Source organism: Callithrix jacchus, chromosome 1, assembly GCF_049354715.1.
Source record: "Callithrix jacchus isolate 240 chromosome 1, calJac240_pri, whole genome shotgun sequence".
Lineage (NCBI taxonomy): Eukaryota > Metazoa > Chordata > Mammalia > Primates > Cebidae > Callithrix > Callithrix jacchus.
In genome coordinates, this window is record NC_133502.1 from 148317777 (window position 1) to 148341817 (window position 24041).

Sequence of the window (24041 nt, forward strand, 5' to 3'; positions counted from 1 at the left end):
CAGGCCTCGTGGTGACAAAAATCTCTCAGCCTTTGTTTATTTGTAAAGAATTTTATGAAGCTTGGTTTGGCTGGATATGAATTTCTGGGTTGAAAATTATTATTTTTTTAAATGTTGAATATTGGCCCCCACTGTCTTCTGTTATAGAGTTTCTGCAGAGAGAACCGCTGTTAGTCTGATGGGCTTCCCTTTGTTAGTAGCCTGACGTTTTGTATGGCTGTTCTCAACCTTTTTTTTTTTTGGTTTGAACCTTGGTGAATCTGACAATTAATTTGTCTTGGGGTTGCTCTTCTTGAGGAGTATCTTAGTAGTGTTCTCTGTATTTCCTAAATTTGAATGTTGGTCTGTCTTGCTAGAATGGGGAAGTTCTCCTAGATAATATCCTGAAGTGTGTTCAGGTACACCAGTCATAGGTTTGCTCTTTTAAGATAGTCCCATATTTCTTGGAGGCTTTATTCATTCCTTTTCATTCTTTTTTCTGTAATCTTGTGTTTATGCTTTATTTCATTAAGTTGATCTTCAATCTCTGATATCATTTCTTCCACTTGATTGATTTGGCTATTGATATTTGTGTATGCTTCACAAAGTTCTTGTGCTGTGTTTTTCAGCTCCATCAGGTCATTTATGTTCTACTATAAACTGGTTATTCTAGTTAGCAGTTCCTGTAACCTTTTATCAAGGTTCTTAGCTTCCTTGCATTGGGTTAGAACATGCTCCTTTAGCCGAAAGAGTTTGTTATTACCCACATTCTGAAGCCTACTTCTGTCAATTAGTCAAACTCATTCTCTGTCCTTTTGTTCTCTTGCTGGCAAGGAGTTGTGATCTTTTACAGGAGAAGAGGCATTCTGGTTTTTGGAGTTTTCAGCATTTTTATGCAGGTTTTTCCTCATCTTCATGGATTTATCTACCTTTGATGCTGATGACCTTTGGATGGGGATTTGCATGGGCATGCTTTTTGTTGATGTTGATGTTATTGCTTTCTGTTTGTTAGTTTTTCCTTCTAACAGTCAGGCTTCTCTTGTAGAGGTCTGTTCGAGTTGGCTGGAGGTCCACTCCAGACCCTGTTTGCCTGGGTATCAGCAGTGGAGGCTTCAGAACAGTAAAGGTTACTGCCTGCTCCTTTCTCTGGAAGCTTCATCCCAGAGGAGCACATGCCAGATGCCTGTCAGAGCTCTCCTGTATGAGGTGTCTGTCAACCCCTGCTGGGAGGTATCTCCCTGTCATACAGCACAGGGGTCAGGGACCCACTTGAGGAGACAGTCTGTCCCTTAGCAGAGCTCAAGCACTGTGCTGGGAGATCTGCTGATCTCTTCAGAGCTGACAGGAGGAAACATTTAAGTCTGCTGAAGCTGTGCCCATAGCTGCCTCTTCCCCTAGGTGCTCTGTTCCAGGAGGATGGGAGTTTTATCTATAAACCCCTGACTAGGGGTGCTTCCTTTCTTTCAAAGATGCCCTGCCCAGAGAGGAGGAATCTAGAGAGGCAGTCTGGCTACAGTAGCTTTGCCATGCTATGGTGGGCTCCGCCCAATCCAAACTTCCCTGAGGCTTTATTTACCTGTGAAGGAATACCGCCTACTCAAGCTTCAGTTATGGTGGATACCCCTTCCCCCACCAAGCTTGAGTGTCCCAGGTCAACTTAAGACTGTTGTGCTGGCAGGGAGAATTTCAAGTTGGTGAATCTTAGCTTGATGGGCTCCAGAGGGGATGGGACCCACAGAGCAAAACCACTTGGCTCCCTGGTGTCAGCCCCCTTTCTAGAGGAGTGAATGGTTTTGACTTGCTGGGGTTTGAGGCATCACTGGGTTACAAAAGAGAACTCCTGCAGCTAGCTCAGTGTCTGCCCCAAGGGCCACCCAGTTTTGTGCTTGAAACACAGGGCCCTGGTAGTGTAGGCACCTGAGGGAATCTCCTATTCTGCTGGTTGCAAAAACCATGGGAAAAGCATAGTACATGGGCCAAATAGCACCCTCCCTCATGGCACAGTCCCTCACGGCTCCCCTTGTCTAGGGGAGGGTGTTCCCTGATCCTTTGTGCTTCTAGGGGTGGGGGCAACACCCTACCCTGCTTCTGCTCACCCTCTCTGGGCTACACCCACTCTCTAAACAGTCCCAATGAACTGGGTACCTCAGTTGGAATTACAGAAATCACCTGTCTTCTGCATTGTTCTCACTGAGAGGTGCAGACCAGAGTTTTTATTATTCTGCTATCTTGCTGAGTTATCCTCTAGATTCTTTTTAGTATAGATCTTTCAGTAGTATTTTTGTTTGTTTGTTTTTGAGACAAAGTCTCACACTGTTGTCCAGGCTGGAGTGCAGTGGCGTGATCTCATCTTACTGCAACCTCCACCTCCTGGGTTCCAGTGATTCTCCTGCCTCAGTCTTCTGAGTAGCTGGGACTACAGGCGCATGCCACCACACCCAGCTAGTTTTTGTATTTTTAGTAGAAACAGGGTTTCCACCATGTTGGCCAGACTGGTTTCAAACTCTTGGCCACAAGTGATCCACCTGCCTCGGCCTCCCAAAGTGCTGGGATTACAGGAGTGAGCTACTGCACCCAACCAACTCTGTTTTTAATTGTTAAGAATGTTTGCCTATTAACCTCACTCTTGAAAAAAAATTATTATCCTCTGTACACAGTCCTAGGAATCTATTTTTCTCAGCTCTTTCAGGATATTATTTTGCTACTTTCTGCCTTTTATTATTGCTCATAAGGAGTATGTTATTGGTCTTACTGTCATTCCTTTATACATGATGTATCTTTTCTCTCAGGCCACTTTTACATTTTGCTCTTTGGGATTCTGCAGTTTTTCTACAGTATGTCTAGGTGTTGCCTTTTTAAAAAAAATCCCATTTGGTATGCATTCTAACTATCGTATCTCAGTTCTGCCAAACATATGTAGCTGTTATCTTTAAATATCACCTCTCCTTCATTCTCTCTACTCTTGCTTTTAGTGTGTGCAATTATATATATTTTAAGCCTTTTTATCTTATCCTCCATGTCTTTTAATTTCTCTTTTATATTCTCATGTCCTTGTCTCTTTCTGCTGCATCCCAGGTAATGAAATCAGATCTGTCTTCCAGTTTACTAAATCTTTCTTCAAATAAGTCTATTCTGTTGTTTACCCTATCCATTGAACCTTTAATCTAAATGATTCTATTTTTCACTTCTGAAAGTTCTATTTGGTTCTTTTTCAAATCTGCCTGGTAATTTTGATAATGCCTGCTACAAAGATCCAGTCAAAAAATTAATTAATGTTGTAAACTGTCCATTTACAGAGATATCAAACTGAATCACCAGTAAATACGTGATTTTAAAATCTCAACCCTGTTCATAAATGAACTACAAGTTAAAACAGCAGTGAAATGTCTTTCATAACCATAAGAGAAAAATGCAGTCAGCTTGATAATACCAAATGATTAATTTGTGCCAGCAGGAGGGAAATAAAAATTTTTACATATTTTCATGGGTGTGTTAATTGATAAGACCATTTGGAGAGTGATGTGACAATATCTATTTGAAGATATCCTTCATCCCAGTACTTCCCCTTCTGTGTATCTAGGCTATGGAAAAACCTCACACATGTGCCAGCCACAAGGGACATGTAAAGGAAACATTAATTGCAGCATTATCTGTAATAGTGAAAGAAAAGTGGCAATAGCCTAAATGTCCATCAGTAGGAAAATAGATAGCTAAATTATGGTTTATTTAAGCACCTTAATAATTGAACCAGTACCAACATAGATATCCAAAGTATATTGTTGAAAGAAAGAATTGCCAAAGGATGTATGTACATTGCCATAATGTAAATATTGAAAACACACATACAAAATTTATGTATTGTTTATGGATACATATGTATGTACAAAAGTGTAATATATACATCCTTAGTTGAACCATAACAGAAACTAAAGCATATCAGGCAAAATGTTGACACTTTTTAATTTAGATAATTAGTATAAAATGATTATTATATTCTTTTTTGTACTTTTTATAATTTAATATGAAAATAATTTTTTAAAGATTTAGGCTTTGTACTTTTTTCTGAATTTATCACTTGTGCTGAGAGAGAATGTAGTGGTCTTATTTAGAAAATTCCTCAGTTAATATTTGTGTCCATAATCCCAGCATTTTCGGAGGCTGAACTGGGGGCATTGCTTAAGCCCAGGATTTCAAGACCAGGCTAAGCAACATGGCAAAACCCCATCTCTACAAAAAAACACAAGAATTAGCCAGGTGTGGTGGGGTGTGCCTGTAATCCCAGCTATTTGGGAGGCTGAGGCAGGAAGTTTGCTTGAGCCCAGGAGTTTGAGGCTGCAGTGAGCTATGATCATTCCGCTGTACTCCAACCTGGGTGACAGAACGAGACCCTGTTTCTAAAAAAGAAAGAAAGAAAAATATACTTATGCCTAATGTAATTTATTAAGGATTCCATGTATGTCTGAAGTCTCTGGTTCCTTCAAATCAGGATGCTGCTCCAACAGAGTCTTTACTGAACTGGCAAGACTACGAGGGTCGAACTCCTCTTCACTTTGCAGTTGCTGATGGGAATGTGACTGTGGTTGATGTCTTGACCTCGTATGAAAGCTGCAATATAACATCTTATGATAACTTATTTCGAACCCCACTGCACTGGGCAGCTTTATTAGGTATGTGCCTCAAAGGATTAACAGTAGAAGGAGCTTCATTTGTATAGGAATATTTCTGTGCCTTCTCTTCCACCATTCACTCCCAACTCCTAGTTAATTATTTTAATTTCTAACTGATATGTTGTATTGTTTTGTAAACTAAATTATAGTAATATAAATTTATTTTCTGTTAAATATTAGTTTTAATTTCAATTTCATATCTTTAAATTTTTGTAATAAAAGTAATTCACATTTATTGACAACATGGAAATGTAACATAAACCTCTTTTCACATTCAATGCCTATATTTTCAGGGAGAAGGGCTTTAATTTTATGCTTGTGCTAATACTATGATATTTGAGTTTTTTCTTTATATTTTCCTGATATGTCTTTTACTTAACCTTTTTGAAGATCACTTTTATAGATGAGAGAGTGTGTATATGTGTTTTTGTGTGTGGAGCCAATCTGAAAGTCTTTCTCTTTCAATAAAGTAGTTTTACCTATTAATGGTCATTGTTATAAACTAAATAATCTGGTCTTTTTCTCCTGCTATTCTGCTATTATTAGTGTTTTCCATTAAAATTTTGTTTGTTTGGTTTTTTCCTGTTTCCTTTGCTTTCTGCTCTTTGGTATATGGATTAGATTTGTTGTTATTTGGTTTTGAATTGCCTAATGTTTTTAGGAGGGTTTAGGTTCTGTTTGTGGTTACTTTTAAATTTATCAAAAACTTTTTAAAACCTGAATCAGAGTCAAGAGCAAAAATGTATCTATTGATTCCCACCTATTCAAGATAAAAAATTTAGTGCAGCTACTCATCACTCTTTTGGTAATTGTTAATGTAATCTGAGGTTTCCCCCCTAATTATTATAATCTTGATCTTAGTTTTTAAATTATACAGTGTCTTTTTTTAAAATGATGTATATATGTGCACTCACTTTTTTCTTTTTTTTTTCTTTTTTTTGTGTGTGTGCACTCTTATCATCAGATTTATAATTATTATTCAGATTTATTTTACATCTCTTTTTCTTTTTCCTCTGAATTCTGGACTTACTTGGCAAATTTGTCTCTACATAACTAAATTGACTTTCTGTTCTGTAAGTTCTACTTTCTTCCTGCCTCCTCTATAGATTGCATTTTGGGTTATATTTTTATTTCCTTCTCTTACCTATATATTTTTTCTCATTTCATTTCCTTTTAACTTCCTTCCATTACTTTTTTGTTTCACTCTGTTTTCTTCTTAGAATATCCTGTTTCTGTTTCATAGAAGCATCTCTTTTTGCACTAAGTCGAGGATACCAGTTCCCTGAAATTCTCCTCTGGATCGTTCTCTAGATCATATTCAGAGGTATGCAATTTATCTTTCTGACAGTGTTTCTTTTTCCCTTTCCTATAGTATGTTTTATGTAGTCTTTACTGAATTTTTCCTTTTATATGTCAAACAAAATGAAATGTGTTTAGAGTAACTGTGGCAAAGATGTCTTTGAGTCTACATTTGTGTTATGGAGAACTTCATTTTATACCACATCTGGAGAGCAGATAGATGAACACAACTTCCACTCAAATTACTTTTTTCTGCCTGGCTTTTATGCAGTATATCCTTGCTCTATTAATGTGACATCTTCTTCCTTCTCCAGTATCTGAAACCAATAGAGTGTATGAAATTTCAGGTTTCCTACGTGCACTACTACCAGGTTTAGTCATTTTTAAATCTTTTCTACAGCTCTTCACTTGGGGAGATCACATCCTCTAGAATGCACTGTATTGTCTTCATTGCTACCTCATCATACCTGCCCACTTGTTTTCTGGGATTTGAAATCACTACCTAGATGTTATAAAATATAAATATAATAAAATATTGTGGGAGGGAGAATATAGGGAAGGGAGGCCTCAGAGACAGAGGAGATTGTATTATAGTTTGTCCACCTGAATAGTAGAAGAGAACAGCTGTACAATTGTTTGGTTGGGCAATGGAACCTTGACAGTAGGAGCAGTGAAGCCTAAGAGGGCCTGGCTCTAAAGCACCTTCCCCTCCTTTGCTTTAGGCAGCTTTATAAAGTGAAGCCAGGGAATGCAATGAGGTGATACCTAATAAGTTTTTTCTCAGTCTGACAATTATACTTAATGTCATTTTTACCTGATTGAAGCATAAAGTTTTTGGTAAGTTTTAATTTTGTTCTACCTCATATTAATATGTTAGTGAGAAGCTAGAAGAGGCTGCCCTGGGGGCTGCTGTTCAGAAATCATTTTGAATGCTATATTATGTGTTAGTGATTTTTCTTACCTTTTTTATTTAAAAAGATTATAAATTAATTAACGTCCTTTATAAGTGATAATTACCTTTTTGTGTCTTTTCTCAGGCCACGCACAGATTGTCCATCTCCTTTTAGAAAGAAATAAGTCTGGAACTATCCCATCTGACAGCCAAGGAGCCACACCTTTGCACTATGCAGCTCAGAGTAACTTTGCTGTACGTAAAACAAGACAATGCCCTTTTTTCTTAGTGAAAATTTTTATTTTTATATAATCGTAGATTCATATGTAGTTGTAGAAAATAATACAGCAAGATCCCATGTACTCTTCACCTAGTTCACTCTGTTATTTATTTGTTTATTTTTCCAATAAGCTTTTTGCACTCCTACACCTAATTCACTCTAATGGTAACATCTAATACAATATCATAAACAGGAAATTGACATTGATACAATCCACTGACCTTATTCAGTTTTGCCCAGCTTTACTTAGACTCATTTGTCTGTGTTTGTATAGCAATTATCTCTTAACAATGGTTCATGCTGTTCCCTCTGTGATGCAAATGATAGTCTGTTTTTTTGTAACTTGTTAGTCACATCTGAAGTTGTATACAGTTTTTATTTTAATGTTAAGCATAACATTTTACTTTACTGTAAGAGTACTTCATCTTAGTATTACTTTAATAGCACTGAGAACATCATAGTGTTCAACCATGTGTAATTGTCCAGAAAGCAGGGTGGCAAGGCTTTGGAACTAGCACAATCTCAGCTAGAATCCTGTCTGTGCAATTTGCCAAACTGTATTACCTTACCAAGTTTCTTAATCCTAGTTTCTTCATATGTAAGATGAGGATAATTATACCTTTTTTTTCAGGATTGTTGTAAATATTAGAGAAAATTTATGACAAATGTCTGATGTATACCTTGGCATAGAGCGGTTAAGAAATAGAATGTATTCTCATTACTACTAGTGCTGATAATTATGTATATTATACATCTGAGAATGTAAAAATGAATTATTTCCAAAAATACTGAATATTATTCATAGTTCTTCCCCTCCACTTTCTCATCATTATGTCCTCAGTTCACCCCACACAGCATGATAGTGTCTAGACTACTTCAGCTTCCTGAGTATGAATGGCTATCAAGAACCAGATTTGGCCAGGCACAGTGACTCACGCCTGTAATCCCAGAACTTTGGGAGGCCAAGGCGGGCGGATTGCCTGAACTCAGGAGTTCGAGACCAGCCTAGGCAACACGGTGAAACCCCGTCTCTACTAAAATACAAAAAATTAGCTGGGTGTGGCAGCATGCGCTTGTAGTCGCAACTATTCGGGAGGCTGAGGCAGGAGAATTGCAAGAACCCGGGAGGCAGAGGTTGCAGTGAGCCAAGATCATGCCACTGCACTCCAGCCTGGGCAACAGAGCAAGACTCCATCTAAAAAAAAAAAGGCAAGAAAAGAACCAGATTCATCTAAGGATGCACACATTAAAGCAGATTTTGCTGCCTTCTACATGGGTATGCATAGTGAAACCCCTTGTTTAATTAAATTATAATAATACTATCAGGCTGGGCATGGTATCTCACACCTGTAATCCCAGCACTTTGGGAGGCCGAGGCAGGCAGGTCACCTGAGGTCTGGAGTTTGAGACCAGCCTGGTCAACATGGCCATCTACTAAAAATACAAAAATTAGCCGGGCGAGGTGGCCAATGCCTGTAGTCCCAGCTACTCGGGAGGCAGTAGAATCACTTGAACCCGGGAGGCAGAGGTTGCAGTAAGCCAAGATGGCACCACTGCACTCCAGCCTGGGCAACAGAGCAGGACTCCATCTCATTAAAAAATAAATAAATATATCATCAAGCATAGTATAATTTCATCTTTGTGACTTCTCCAAATGCTCTATTAAATACTTAGATCTCTAAAATATCTTATCTTCACACCCTGCCTACTCTGTAGTATCCAGAACAACTATTCCTATAACCCTTCCTTCTTAGTATTCCTAACAACTTATTGAATTTACCACCTAGCATTTTGACAAATCATTATCTGTTATCACCTAACAAAGTAGTATTTTAGGAGAAGCTTTTTCTTATTACAAATAGATAGGAAATTAACTTGACCCAGTCTAGTCAATCTATGGAAATTAGAGCTCAACCCATAAATCAACACAAGCCTCTTAGATAAGTCAAGTTATCTCCTGTTTACAGAAAGCAAAACAAAACAAAACAAGGTTCTGTGAGATTACATGACTTGTTTATGGTCTTGAACACAAAACTTAGACCCCAAATTTAATATATATGCAGGCAACAATAATAAAATAAGTGTGCTAGTGGAAACAAGAAAAAATGGTAGAACATTATTCTTTATAATGATTCAATACTGTAATAATATAATAATTTTATTCAAAGAAATATTTTGTTGGATAATCTGCCAATTCCAGAGTTGATTTTAAATAATTATACAAATTTTATAAGCTCAGTTTCAAGTCCCTTGATCTTCTTGTCCACTATTAACTGACAAGAAGTTACAACTCGCTCCGTGAAAAATACAGACACTTCCTTACACACACAGAGCCCTGTAAACATTTATCATTAAGTAAAAACAGACTCCCCAAAGACATGTTTGCAAATTAGTAAAGAAAAACAAAAAAATCACAAACTATTAAAGTTCATTTCTTTATGCAAATAGGTTATTATGCTTAATAAGCATATCCATTAGACTTTAGGAGCACTAAGTTAGTATACCTCAGTAACTCAACTAATAGTCTTAAAAGTAGAAAGCAATGTATGAGGCAGTGGAAGGAGTGCTATGATTTAACCCTAGATTATATTACTTTATCTGCCACCAATATTTATATGACCTTGGAACCTAAATTTCTTCATCTGTAAAATAAGGGACTAGATTAGATGAGGCCTCGAAGTCTTCTTTCTGTAAAATACTGAGCCAACATGTTATACATTTTTCATCAGCTCACAGCATCCAGAATTTTTTGTCTGAAACTCTTTTACCTCCATTCAAGCAAATGTTTCTAGGATCTTTCTTTTTTTTCTTTTTTTTTTTTTTGAGATGGAGTTTTGCTTTTGTTGCCCAGGCTGGAGTGCAATGGCGTGATCTTGGCTCACCGCAATCTCTGCCTCCTGTGTTCAAGTGATTCTCCTGCCTCAGCCTTCCACATAGCTGAGATTACAGGCATGCACCACCAAGCCTGGCTAATTTTGTATTTTTGGTAGAGACACGGTTTCTCCATATTGGTCAGGCTGGTCTCAAACTCCCAACCTCAGGTGATCCTCCCACCTCGGCCTCCAAAAGTGCTGGGATTACAGGTGTGAGCCACCATACCCAGCCAGTTTCTGTGATCTTTCTAAAAGTTTGTATGAGTCTGAGTTCTGAGGAAAGAGGCAATGTAAAATGCTGGAATATTAACCCCCATTAAAATTCTGAGGCACTAATAGAATTGTCAAGGGTCCTAATTTTTACATGATTCCATAGGAGGACAATTCTGTAATAAAGGAATTGCTGAATAAATATTTCTTTTAATGAATTGAGCACTGTATTTCTCAGTAACCATCAATCAGTATTCAATAAATACATTAACCATTTAAAAAATGTTTAGTAACTAATCACATAGTTCCAATCAGTTCCTGGATTTAAGGCAAAAACAAACAAAAAATGCAATGAGAGAATGCAGACCCTTTTCTGGAGGCATGCCTGAATAGATGGGTCTCATGTCAAATGTCCAAGAATACGTATTTTATGGACCGGGTGCAGTGGCTCAGACCTGTAATTCCAGCACGTTGGGAAGCCAAGACAGACGGATAACTTGAGGTCAGGAGTTGAAGACCAACTTGGCCAACATAGTAAAACTCCATCTCTACTAATAATACTGCAGTTAGCCCAGTGTGGTGACACATCCTAGCTACTGAGGAGGCTAAGGCAGAAGAATTGCTTGAACCTGGGAGGTTGCAGTGAGCTGAGATTGTACCACTGCACTCTAGCCTGGGTGACAGACTAAGACTCCCTCTCAAAAAAAAGAAAACATATATTTTAATTTTGGTCATTAATAAATAAAACACTGAATACTTCGAAGTCTTTGACTGTCACTCAAACAATGACCTATAAAATTTCCAAGCTTGATTGAAGATGATTATTTTCCACTTTGAGGATGTTGAGTGGGAAAGTTAGGTGATGTTTGTGAAGTGTTATGGAAACTACAACTAATTTGTAAGGACAGAGGATTGATATCTTCAGTGGAAATTGTAGTTCTGTCATTAATAAAAAGATAATTTAATTAGATTCAAAAGCAAGGAGAAAATGCTTTGCTTCTTAATGGAAGTCACATATTATATGACTTTATTACCATAGAAAATACTACTGTTTTGTCTCCATTTTTTAAATCAAGTTTTCTTACAGGATACAGTTAAAGTGTTCTTAAAACATCCTTCAGTGAAAGATGATTTGGACTTGGAAGGAAGAACATCCTTTATGTGGGCAGCTGGCAAAGGCAGTGATGACGTCCTTAAGACTATGCTGAGCTTAAAATCGGACATTGATATTAACATGGCTGACAAATATGGAGGGACAGGTGAGAACTGGTAGACACATTCAATTTGCTTTTGTTCAGGTTCCAAAGTGTCGATGGTGCTATAAAACTTATAAAATAGCAACTTGAAATCATTGTTTCTAATCTAATATTGTTTGACTTTGGTCTAAAGTTTTTAAGTTTGGGTTTGCCAGGCTGTAACTCCAAAGGCTTTATTGCTTCTAAGTATTATGGCTAAGAGTAGCATATGTTTCTACCAAATCAGTGGTTGCATTTGGTTATCTGGTTGCTCCTTAGACATGATAATGGGGACTCTTCTGATCATTTATGTTTTTGTAAAAAAAAAAAAAAGTGTACTTTATGCATATTTAGTAGTTATTATAGTTTCAAAAAGTTAGAATTATATTTAAGGAATGCACACATCTAAGTGTATTCTCACCAGTCTCCTTTAATGGGCTCTTTTCTCAGATTTGAATAGCATTACCACATCCTGAATCTCCCAATTTTAGAGATAACCTCCCATGGCTCTAGAAGCTTCAAAGCTTCAAATCAACCTTGCATCGAAAACTCTTGTTAGATGCTTCTTTTAATTTCTTTCTCTAATAGGAGAGGCCTTTAACTACATGTTGGTTAATGAGGTAGTTTTTCAGCCTCAGTGTCAACCTGGAGGTCTCTTCCTTGTGTGTACTGTATCCTATTTCCAACTCAGAAAGAGAAGGAGAAATACCACCACAATAACACCAAATAGAATAAAAAATCAGTAAGGGGCCTCTCCATGTTATTTTTTTTTTTATTAGTAGAAACATACTCGAGCCATTTATATTACTGTTATCCTGAATAAGATTTTTCTTGGCCACCAAAACTATTGATGCAGCAGTAGGGGGAAAGAAGGGAGGGGAGTTGCTACATTTAAAATCTCCCTCCCTATACCAAGACAACCACAGCCTCAAAAAAATTATTTTAAGATGACAATTCAATTTTATGATAAAGACTATGACTTTCAAAAATATTTATCAGCCAGGCACCATGGCTCACGCCTGTAATCCCAGCACTTTGGGAGGCTGAGGTTAGCGGATCACGAGGTCAAGAGATTGAGACCATCCTGGCCAACATGGTGAAAACCCGTCTCTGCTAAAAATACAAAAATTAGCCGGGCGTGGTGGCACACGCCTGTCATCCCAGCTACTCGGGAGGCTAAGGCGGAAGAATCGCTTGAACCCAGAGGCAGAGATTGCAGTGAGCCAAGATTGCGCCACTGCACTCCAGCCTGGCGACAGAGCAAGACTCCGTCTCAAAATAAAAGTATTTATCTATCAAAGCCTGACAACAGTTCTTAAATTTCTTAAGGGGTATAGTGTAGACACATAGATATTGACCTTATAAACGATCTGAACATTTAATTTTGTCAGATTTCCATTATATATTCTTTATCACTAGCTTTGATTTTAATTTAACTTTTTCAGGTATTTGAATAGCATATGGGCAAGAATACTTACATTCTTTGACCAAAAGTATCTTTCTCCTGTGCACCATGGTTGAAGTTCAGACATAAATTCTTCTCAGATTCATTAATTTGCTGGGTTCTTTCTTCTACGGGGATTTTATTATGTCAGAGATGCCTTCCTGACATTTCTTGTCTATGAAAGTGAGTTCTTCTCCATCATCCCTCTACAAATTTGTTTTTTCTTCCTTCCTATTAAAAAGAGGTCTTACCAATAGCAATGTATGGACATTATTTGGATCCTGACTCAATAAACTATAAAAAATTTTAAAGCCATCAGGAAAATGTCAACATTACTGAATATTACAGAATTTCTGTTAGTATCTTTTAGGTGTGATAACACCATTATGGTTTTACCAGTGATGAAGCTATTCTCCTTTCTTCGCAGTGCTGGGCCTGGGGCTCTGCAAATCATATTTCCCCTTTGCCACAGGTGCTTTTTTAAAGTCGGCATTAGAGAGAATTGGAGGGAGACTGGAAGGCTGGAAGAGGGACAAGGGATTACATCTTTCTGTTTGCTTCCTGCTCTTGCTTTTTTTTCTTTTTCTTTTTTTAGAGAAAAAAAATGAAGTTAAAGAAATAATAAGACAGGATCTCACTATGTTTGTTGCCCAGCTGGTCTCGAACTCCTTGACTCAAGTGATTCTCCCACCTCAGCTTTCCCAATGTGCTTAGCTTACAGGTGTGAGCCACCTTGCCCAGCCTGTTCTTGTTTTTATTTCCTGCTATGGTCAGCATCACCCTAATAATGCTTCTTCAACACAGCAATGATACTTTATTTCAGCAACAATGGTTAATTTAACCCTGCAGTTTTTTCCAACATTTATAGTTTCACTCTGCAGTTTTGCCAACATTCACAGCCTCAGCACACCCTTCTCAGAGACAACAGCACCAGCCAAGCAGAGACATTCCTCAGAGATCTGAGTTTTCATTCTGCATGGCTCTTCTAAGCTTTTAGGTTTAAATAATTTCATCCTTTTCTTTTTATACCACCCCCCATCCCTGCAGTGCCAGGATTGGTAGCTATTTCCTGCATTTGCTACCTCTGTGGTACCTTAGAGTTCTCTTTTTGCCTTTTTACTTCTTCAATACAAAGCCAATAATTATTTATACTGAATTCTATCTATTATATCTGGTATGGTTTCTGTCTTCTGACTGGACCCTGACTGATATAGTGAGATCTATATCATTCTCTTTAAAAAAAAAAAAAAAAAAAAAAGAATCCTTGTCTTTCAGAAATACTAAAATATTTACAGATGAAAAGATATGACTCTAAAATTTTTTTCAAAACAATCAGAAGTGGAGGAAATGAATAGTGTTTAAATAAAACAAGATTAGCCACGTATTGATAATTGTTGAAGCTGGGGATAGCTATATTGAGTTCACTGGACTGTCTACTTTTGGATATGTTTGAAGGTTTCCATAATATAAAGTTACATTTAAAAAAAAAATTTTAAGATTCTATATAAACTTGCAGCACTGTTCAGAGAGGGAGTAACAATAGTTAAGTCCAAGGTTATTTTTATGTTATTTTATTTTTATTTTTTGAGATGGAGTCTCACTCTGTCACCCAGGCTGGAGTGCAGTGGCTGGGTCTCAGCTCACTGCAATCTCTGCCTCCCAGGTTTAAACTATTCTCCTGCCTCAGCCTCCAAGATGCTGGGATTATAGGCATGTGCCACCATACCCAGCTAATTTTTATAATTTTAGCAGAGACAGGTTGTCACCATGTTGGCCAAGTTGGTCTCAAACTCATGACCTCAGATGATCCACCCACTGTGGCCTCCCAAAGTTCTGGGATTACAGGCATGAGTCACCACACCCGGCCTAAGGTTATTATTTTTTTCTTCGAAGCCTTCACCTAGATTTCAGAGGAAAGTTTTTTAAATAAAGTAAATTTGGGCCAGGTGTGGTGCCTCATGCCTATAATCCCAGCACTTTGGGAAGTTGAGGTGGGTGGATCATCTAAGGTCAGGAGTTCGCGACCAGCCTGGCCAACATGGTGAAACCCCACCTCTACTAAAAATACAAAAATTAGCCAGGCATGGTGGTGGGTACCTGTAGTCCTAGCTACTTCAAAGGCTGAGACAGGAGAATTACTTGAACCGGGTGGTGGAGGTTGCATTGAGTCAAGATCACACCACTGCACTCCAGCCTGGGAGACAGAGTAAGAATCTGTCTCAAATACATAAATAAATAAATAAAAATAGAGCAAATTTAAATAGATATAAATGGGGAATTTCCTTTCATTTGATCATTAATTTTATCTTTTACTTTATTGAAATTTTATCTTTTAAAAAAATTTGACATTGATATTGTCTATACAGTATATCTCATACGTGATGCCACATCACAGAATTGTAGCATTTCAGAATTAGAAGTCATCTTAAAATTAAATATAGCCCTGGGTTTTCCAAATCATGTTCTTTAGAACAACAGCTTTCTATGGAGGCACCTGAAATACTTAGCTGAGGGAATATGCAGTCGAGTGAGTAATGCTCTACTTCTAATTTAGTCAGAACCACTCAACTCTTACTTGTCTTATGTGTTATATAAATTTTCATTTGGGGTAAAGGGTTCTTATGCTTTTAAAATGTGAAGTAACTGAAATATCACAGATATAATATGATGTTTTCATCTGCTTTATAATATTCTCACCTGTGGTTTTTCAGCCTCTTGTTGAACAGCTCCAATAAAGTGAATCCACTATCTTCATCTTAACTCTATTAGAATGTTCTTCCTTATACTGAGCCAAAATTTGTCAAACTGAATGTTCTGTCCTGTGCTATCTTCTATGTGATAGCACTCAGATATTTGAAGTTACTCACACCTGTCTGAATCTTGTCTAGGTCAAACTAACATTCAGCCATTTAGGTCAGTGGTTCCCAAACTCAAGAATGGCATAAGAATTACTAGAGGTGTTTGTTTACATTCAGATTCCCAGGCTATATGGACAGATTGTGTTTCAAATCCTGTAGCAAGTCCTGTTGACTCCACCTCTAAAACATGTTCTAAATCATTCTGTTTCTCTCCATCTTCGTTCCAACCATCCTAGTCAAACCACCATCATTTTTCACTCAGGCTACTGCTAAAATGTTCACCAGTCTTCCTGCTTATATTCTAATCTACTATGAAACATTCTCCTCAGAACAGCTAGAGTGATCTGTTTAAAGCATAAATCAGATAATATCACTCCACTTTAGCCCTTCAAGTGTCTTCCATCAGTCTGATAGGACCATTTGTGATCTTGCCTTTTCTACCTTTCTGGCTTACTCCACAGTCGCTTACTATGGTGCAACTACCCTTCCTTCCTTAAACACACACAATCATTCCTGTCCTGTATGAACTCTTCCCTTTGCTGAAAATACTCTGTCTTTTTTATGGTTCAGGTCTCAACTTAATTGTCAGCTCTTATGCAAGGCTTTCAGTAACCACCAATCAAAAGTAGTCCCTAAGTGACTCTACATACCAAAATACTTTTTATTACTTTAATTATACCAGTTGTCCCTATATAATACTTTATCGATGGGGAATTGTTTTGGGCTTTTTTTGTTGCGCTTTGCTTCCCTTCCTAGAATGTAACCTTACCTGTTTTATTGCCTGCTAAACACCTAGCATTATAACAGTACCCAGCCCAAAAATGTACATCCCAGGTTTGCTCCATGGATCACCCTTTATGAAAGAGACACTGTTCTAGGCCGTATAGAGCCACAGTCCTTAACTGGCCCATGCCTCTAAAATGTTACTGTGCCCAATTCAAAACTATAGAGGGATGGCATAAGCCAAGCATTACAATGGAGTAACATAGGCATGAGTCAGTGTAACATGAAACACATGTAGTCAAAAACCTCTTTTTAAACCTCCGGAAGGCACCAGAGAGGAGACCATATTCCGTCTCAATTTTTCTCCAGTGAAACAAATTCCCGTTTTTCTTCTTTCTTTCCTTTTTTTTTTTGAGATGAAGTTTCTCTATTTTCTCTAGACTGGCCTAGACCTCTTGGGTTCAAGCAGTCCTCCTGCCTCAGCCTCCCAAGTAGCTGGAACGATAGGCACATGCCACCTCATTGTTTCTTTAATTGAGCCCTGGGGAAGTAGCTGGCTTGTATTTGGAGTGATATAGTATTAAAAATGCACTCAATGCAGCAGGATGTGCATGCTTTTAGTACCACTGGGGTACACAGGCCAACAGCACATGTAACCAATAGAATAAACAGTAGATTGATGTCTCCAGTCACATGACCCCTTAGGGGAATATGCTTATTGAGTGGGTTGTTGGGCAGAATTGTGTACCTCATTTAAATCATTTACCTTTGTTATTATTTGTTCTCTTGCTCTCTTGAAAGAGAAAAAGAGAAAACTAGTAGCTGAAAAGAGAAGACTAGTAGCTGAGAAGGGGATACCATTTCAGACCAACAGGATGGAAGGCAAGAAAACAGCAAGAAGAGAAAGATAGAAGGCAAGGGGAAAGTGTGAGTAATACTTATGAAAAGGAAGGAAGGCAGAATCTATAAAAGTGAAAAATAAACCAGGGAATCTTTAAAAATCAAGATTGCATTTATTCAAAATGATGGGGAAATCAAGAAAGGAAAGGACATATAATAATTTAAAAGGTGAAATTGTTATTGACTAGTTCATTACTCTCCTTTGATTCCCTTTTAGCTTTGCATGCTGCGGCCCTTTCTGGCCATGTCAGCACTGTGAAGTTATTACTGGAAAATAACGCTCAAGTAGATGCTACCGATGTTATGAAACATACTCCACTTTTCCGAGCCTGTGAGATGGGACACAAAGATGTGATTCAGACACTCATTAAAGGTGGGTTAATGAGTACTCCTAATAAGTCTCTCTTAACAGGTAGGAATTGTTGCATACTCTGTTTGAGATAAAGCTTTTCCTAGCACAGAGCTGCACAAGTACAAGGATCACCCAACGTGGTATCAGGAACCTCAAGTTCTACTCCTAGCTCCACTTGTTGGGAGCTGCTTGATATAGGAAAAGTTACTTCACCTGCCTGATCCTCAGTGACATTTTAAATAAGGGGGAGTGATTTCTATCTAGTTTATTGTAAAAATATGAAGTAGATGATGTATGTGGAAGCATTTCCATAAGAATAAAGCATTTAAGGAACAATTGTTATTATTTTACTTCTATTCGTTTTAATAAATGCATTTAAGGAACAATTTTTTTTTACTTCTCTTCATTTTAATAAATGTTATTTGTATTAGACATTTTCATTATATTTGTGCTTTTCCAGGTAGAGCAAGGGTAGATCTAGTTGACCAAGATGGACATTCTCTTCTACATTGGGCAGCACTGGGAGGAAATGCTGATGTTTGCCAGATATTAATAGAAAATAAGATCAATCCAAATGTCCAGGATTATGCAGGAAGAACCCCTTTGCAGTGTGCTGCCTATGGAGGCTATATCAACTGCATGGCAGTTCTCATGGAAAATAATGCAGACCCTAACATTCAAGACAAAGAGGTAAAAATTCTATGTCTTTTCTATATTAAGTTTGTTCCAAAGAATTTACAGTATTTCTTCTTTGTTGTAAACATAAGTAAAACAACAGTTTACAAGATGAAGAGACCTCTCACAAATCCATCTGTTAATCATGACTATAATTTGTTCATGTTCTCTTCCAGTCTTTTTCTATATATACAATTTAACATAGTTATAATATAGGCTGGGAATAATTTTATAACTTTTATAAAAGATTACATGGTATACATATGTATGCATGTATAAAAATATATTACATGGTTTTCTTTCTTTCCTTCTTTCTTTCTTTCTTTCTTTCCTTTCCTTTCCTTTCCTTTCCTCTTCCCTTCCCCTCCCCTCCCCTCCTCTTTTCTTTCTCTCTCTCTCTCTTTCTTGACAAAGTCTGGCTCTATCCCCCAGGCTGCAGTGCAGTGGCGCGATCTTGGCTCACCGCATCGCTTGCCTCCCAGGTTCAAGCCAGTCTCTTGCCTCAGCCTCCCAAGTAGCTGAGATTACAGGTGTGTGGCACCACACCCAGCTAATTTTTGTATTTTTAGTACAGATGAGGTTTCACCCCACTGGCCAGGCTGGTCTCTAACTCCTGACCTCAGGTGATCCGCCTGCCTCGACCTCCCAAAGTGCTGGGATTTCAGGCGTGAGCCACTGTGCCCGGTCTATTATATGATTTTCAAACCACATTTTGTTTATGTAAAATTGTCACCATTTTCTCATGTGATATATAATCTTTTTAATAATCATGAATGCTTAAAATTCCAAAGTTCTAAGAACTTTATGTTTTTAATAGCTTATTCAATCCTTGCAATAATCCTATAAAGTAGTTACTATTATTATACTCATTTTATAGAAGAGGAAATTGAAGCTTATGTAGATTAAGTAGTTAGCCTAAGGTGACAACAGGTGGGGGGAGCTGGAGGGAGATTCAGGATCCAAACTATGCCTTAACCCAAATATTAGGTTAAATAAGTAACTTCCTATTGCTGGTCACTTTTTTACCATTATAAGTAATATTTCAGTAATTTCCTTTGTGCATTTAACTTTTTTCCTTTGGGATTATTTCCTTAGAATAATTCCCCCTAAGTGAGATTATCAGCTCAAAGCAACCAGTCCTTTATTAATGTGATTAGGCTCTGATATATACTGCCAAACTGATTTCTAAAAGGTTCAGGTTAATCTATACTTTCCCCAAATGTATAGTATCAGTTTCTCTCAGTTTAGCCAGTATTAACTTTTTTACTAGTTAAATTATTTTAACTCTTTCAAAATATTTGCATTTTAATAATGTTTTCCAAGTCAGAAAATTAATTGTCCCTATTATCTCAAGTCCCTATCAAACTAATTGAACACGATTTATCAGGATTGTTACTGTATGTAAAAGTAACATAAAGAAAAGTATGCAAAATGTGGTCCTTATCCTTATGCTACCAGGAATGCATCTTTTTAAATTTGTAGTACTTTTAATGTTTTACTAGATTGCTGGTTTTTTACATAAGTAGCATATAAAGCATCTTTCTGCTTCTATTAGTTGTTATCTGTATTGTTTTGGATTATCTACATAAGCAATCATGCATGCTATCTATGAATAATAACATTTTTATTTCTTCTTTCCAATCTTTATGCCTTTTGTTTCTTTGATGTGCCATATTGAATTAGAACCTTCAATACAATGTTGAATAGAATTGGTGATAATTAGCATCCTTCATTCACTCTGGTTTCTCAGATGGCAAGTTTCCAACATTTTACCATTGAGTAAGATGTTGCTACAGATTTCCTTATATTCCTAATTGCTAACAGTTTTTAAAAATCATAATTGGGCCAGGCGAGGTGGCTCATGCCTATAATCCCAGCACTTTGGGATGCCAAGGTGGGCAGATCACCTGAGATCGGGAGTTCAAGACCATCCTGACCAACAGGGAGAAACCTAGCCTCTACTAAAAAAAATACAAAATTAGCCAGGCATGGTGGCACTTTCCTGTAATCCCAGCTATTTGGGAGACTGAGTCAGGAGAATCACTTGAACATGGGAGGCAAAGTTGCAGTGAGCTGGGATCACACCGTTGCACTCCAGCCTGGGCAACAAGATTAAAACTCCATCTCAAAAAAAAAAAAAGAAAGAAAAGAGTAAAATCAAAATTGGCTTTTCATCAAATACTATTTATGCATTTATCAACAGATATTTTTTTCTCCTCTTTTCTGTCAATACAGCAAATTACGTTGATTGATTTTTTTTTTTTTTTTTTTTAGATGTTAAACAACGCTTGCATTTCTGGAGTAAGCCCCACATATATTATGCACTTTTATGTACTAATAGATTTTACTTGCTGATATTTTAAGATTTTTGCATCTATGTTTATGAGAGAGATTGGCCTATAATTTTCCTTTCTTGTATTATAGTTGTGAGGTTTTGGTAGCAAGGTAAGGCTAACCTTGTAAAAAAAAATTTAGAAAGCAGTCCCTTGTTTTTATTCTCTGGGAGAATTAAATTGATATTACTTCTTCCTTAAATATTTGGAAGAATTTCCTCTTGAAGTTATCTCGTGTTGGAGTTTTTTGTGTGTAAAAGTTTTAAACAACCAATTCACTTCATTAATTATTCAAATTTTCTAATTATTTTTCTTTCAGCTTTGGTAAATTGTACTTTTTTTTTTTTTAGGAATTTATTCATTTTATTCAAAATGTCAAATGTATTTGCATAATTTTGTCACACACATATTCTCTTATCTTTCTTATGTTTATAGGGCCTGTAGTGAGTTCTTGTTTATTTCATAAATTGTTAATGTGTATTTGTTTTTGCTCTCTTTTTCTTTTTTTAATTTTCTTCATTCCTTACCTAGAGCACCAAAAAAAAAAAAAAAAAAAAAAACTTGATATTCATCTCTTCAAAAGATTTACTTTTGTCTTTATGGATTTTCTGTGTTTTGAGATTTTGGTTTGTTTTTTGTTTTTTGTTGTTGTTCCTTTCTAAGACTGTATCTCACTCCTCTGCCCAGGCTGGAGTACAGTGGCATGATCATGGCTCATTGCAGCCTCAACCTTCCCAGGCTCTGGTGATCCTCCCACCTTGGCCTTCTGAGTAGCTGGGACTGCCACCTGCCTGGCTAATATTTTTGTATTTTTTTGTAGAGAAGAGTTTTCACCATGTTGCCCATGACTGGTCTTGAATTCCTGGGCTCAAGCGATCTACCTGCCTCAGCCTCCCAAAGTGCTAGGATTGCAGGCTGAGCCACCACACCTAGCCTGTATTTTGAGTTTGTTTACTATTTCATTGGCATTTGCTCCTGTCTTTTCTGTATTCTAATTTATTATTTCTATTTTGGTTTATTCTCTGACACATAGATTATTTAGAAGTGTACTGTTTAATTTTCAGTCAGTTGAGTGTTTTCTCATTTTTTTTTGAATTGATTGTATTAGTTTTTTATTGCTGCTATAACAAATTACCACAGATTTAGTGGCATAAAACAACACAAATTTATTTTCTTACCATTCTAGATGTCAGAAATTCAAAATGAGTCTTACTGGGTTAAAAAATCAAGGTGTCAGCAGGGCTGCTTTTCTTTTGGTGGGTGTAGGAGAGAATCCATTTTTTACTTTTTCAGTTTCTCAAGGCTGCCCACATTCCTTGGCTGATGACCCCATTCCTCCATCTTCAAAGCCGCATTGGCTGGTTGAGTCTTTCTCTGTATCACTTATCTATATAACTCTTACACTTACTCTCTTGATAGCCTCTTTCCCTTAAAAGGACCCTTGTGATTAGGTAAGGCCCACCCAGATAATCCAGGATAATCTTCCCATCTCAAGATCAGCTGATTAATAATCTTAATTCCATCTACAACCTTAATTCTTAACATAACATATTCATAGGTACCAGGGACCTTTATAGTCCAGCATATGATTGATTTTGGTAAATGTTTTGTATACATGTGAAAAGAGTACTAACTCTGTCCTTGTTGGATGCAGTGTTGTGTGTGGCGGGGGGGGGGCATTTTTTTAAGTGTGTTGCTTAGGTCTTATATATCTTTACTGCTCTTTTGACTGTTCTATCAGCTGTTTTAAAAGGTGGGTTAAAATCTTCCACTATGATTAGGGTCTTGACTCTCTCCCTTTTCAGTTTTGTTGATTTTTCCCTTGTGTATTTAGAAGCTTTGTTATTAGATCCATACAAATTTGGCATTCTGGTATTTTTCTTTTTGATTCCTTTAACACTATAAAGTGTCCCTCTTTATGTCTAGCAATGCTTCATCTTTATCTTTCATGACATTAAAATTTTTAACAAATACAGGCCATTTATTTTACAGAATTTGACTCAATTTGGGTTAGTCTTATGTTTCCCTATAATTAGAGTCAGGTTTCACATTTTTGGTTGGAATATTACATAAGTATTCTGAATCCTTCTCAGGGTATTACCACTGGAGATATATGATGCCCCTTAATATAGTGTTAAGTGGCTGGGTGCGGCAGCTTACGCCTATATCCCAGCACTCTGGGAGGCTGAGGCAGGTGATCACCTGAGGTCAGGAGTTCGAGACCTGCCCGGTCAACATGGTAAAATCCCATCTCTACTAAAAATACAAAAATTAGCTGGGTGTGGTGGCAGACACCTATAATCCCAGCTACTCGGGAGGCTGAGGCAGGAGAATCTCTTGAACCTGGGAGGCCAAGGTTGTAGTGAGCCAAGATTGCATCATTGCACTCCAGCCTGAGCGACAACAGTGAAACTCCATCTCAAAAAAAAAAAACAAAACAAAACAAAAAAAACTGGAGTTAATTACTATCAATTGGAACAAATCCCATTTGCTTTCTCCACTGTATACTTAATATTTTCCCTTTTGGTAAATAAGCAATTTGAGAAAATAATTGCTTGTATTGATTTTGAGTTAGCCTAAATAACCACATTTCCAAAATACTTTCTCCAGATGTACTTGATTTTTGTTTGTGCTTATAGGGAAGGACAGCTTTGCATTGGTCCTGTAACAATGGATACCTTGATGCCATTAAATTACTGCTAGACTTTGCTGCTTTCCCTAATCAGATGGAAAACAATGAAGAGAGGTAAGTTGTTGACTTTTTTTTTTGAGACCGAGTCTTGCTCTATTGCCCAGGCTGGGGTGCATTGGCACGATCTCAGCTCACTGCAACCTCCACCTCCTGGCTCCCATCAGGAGGGCAGGACACACGCGTAAAATATCAGGGTCAAGAAATGACCAAAGTGCAGAAAGTATTTTTTAAAACAGTGCAACAGCTACTTAAAGCTATTCAGTGCACTGTAGAGCCTGGAGCTCTACACAAGCTTATGCTCTTAATACAGCAGGAATGCCCTTGGTTTCCTGATCAGGAACCTTAGACTTAGAGTTACAGGAGCAGGTAAGTTGCTGCCTGAAAAGGATATGAGCAAGGTCACTTTACTAATGTTACTATTTTGAGCACCTGAGCGCTGTGGTGCGTATGCTCTGCCTTGTATCCTGTTTATCTGCCAAATTGTGGTGAGTCAGACCACCATCTTCTACACCTGAAGGGAATTCAGGAGATTTAAAGGAGAAGGAAAAACAGGAACCAGAAGAACAGGGAGAGGCTTCTCTCCCCACTTCATTCCTTCTTGTGAGGAATAAGGAAGATTTTTTTCTAGT

General features: G+C 37.4%; 1 protein-coding gene across 6 annotated transcripts in view; it reads left to right on the forward strand.

The window, feature by feature from the left end:
• The window catches only part of INVS (inversin), a 196847-nt gene that overhangs the window by 132857 nt on the left and 39949 nt on the right, over positions 1-24041 (forward strand). For 4 of the 6 annotated variants that reach the window (XM_078373303.1, XM_078373324.1, XM_002806501.6 and 1 more), the window contains 6 exons: positions 4466-4646; positions 6983-7092; positions 11288-11459; positions 17578-17733; positions 18173-18402; positions 23360-23466. In XM_078373303.1, the coding sequence (XP_078229429.1) occupies positions 4466-4646; positions 6983-7092; positions 11288-11459; positions 17578-17733; positions 18173-18402; positions 23360-23466 (956 nt within the window). Of the gene's footprint in view, positions 1-4465; positions 4647-6982; positions 7093-11287; positions 11460-17577; positions 17738-18172; positions 18403-23359; positions 23467-24041 lie in introns of all 6 variants that reach the window. The other 2 variants (XM_078373306.1, XM_078373320.1) reach the window with 1 other exon arrangement.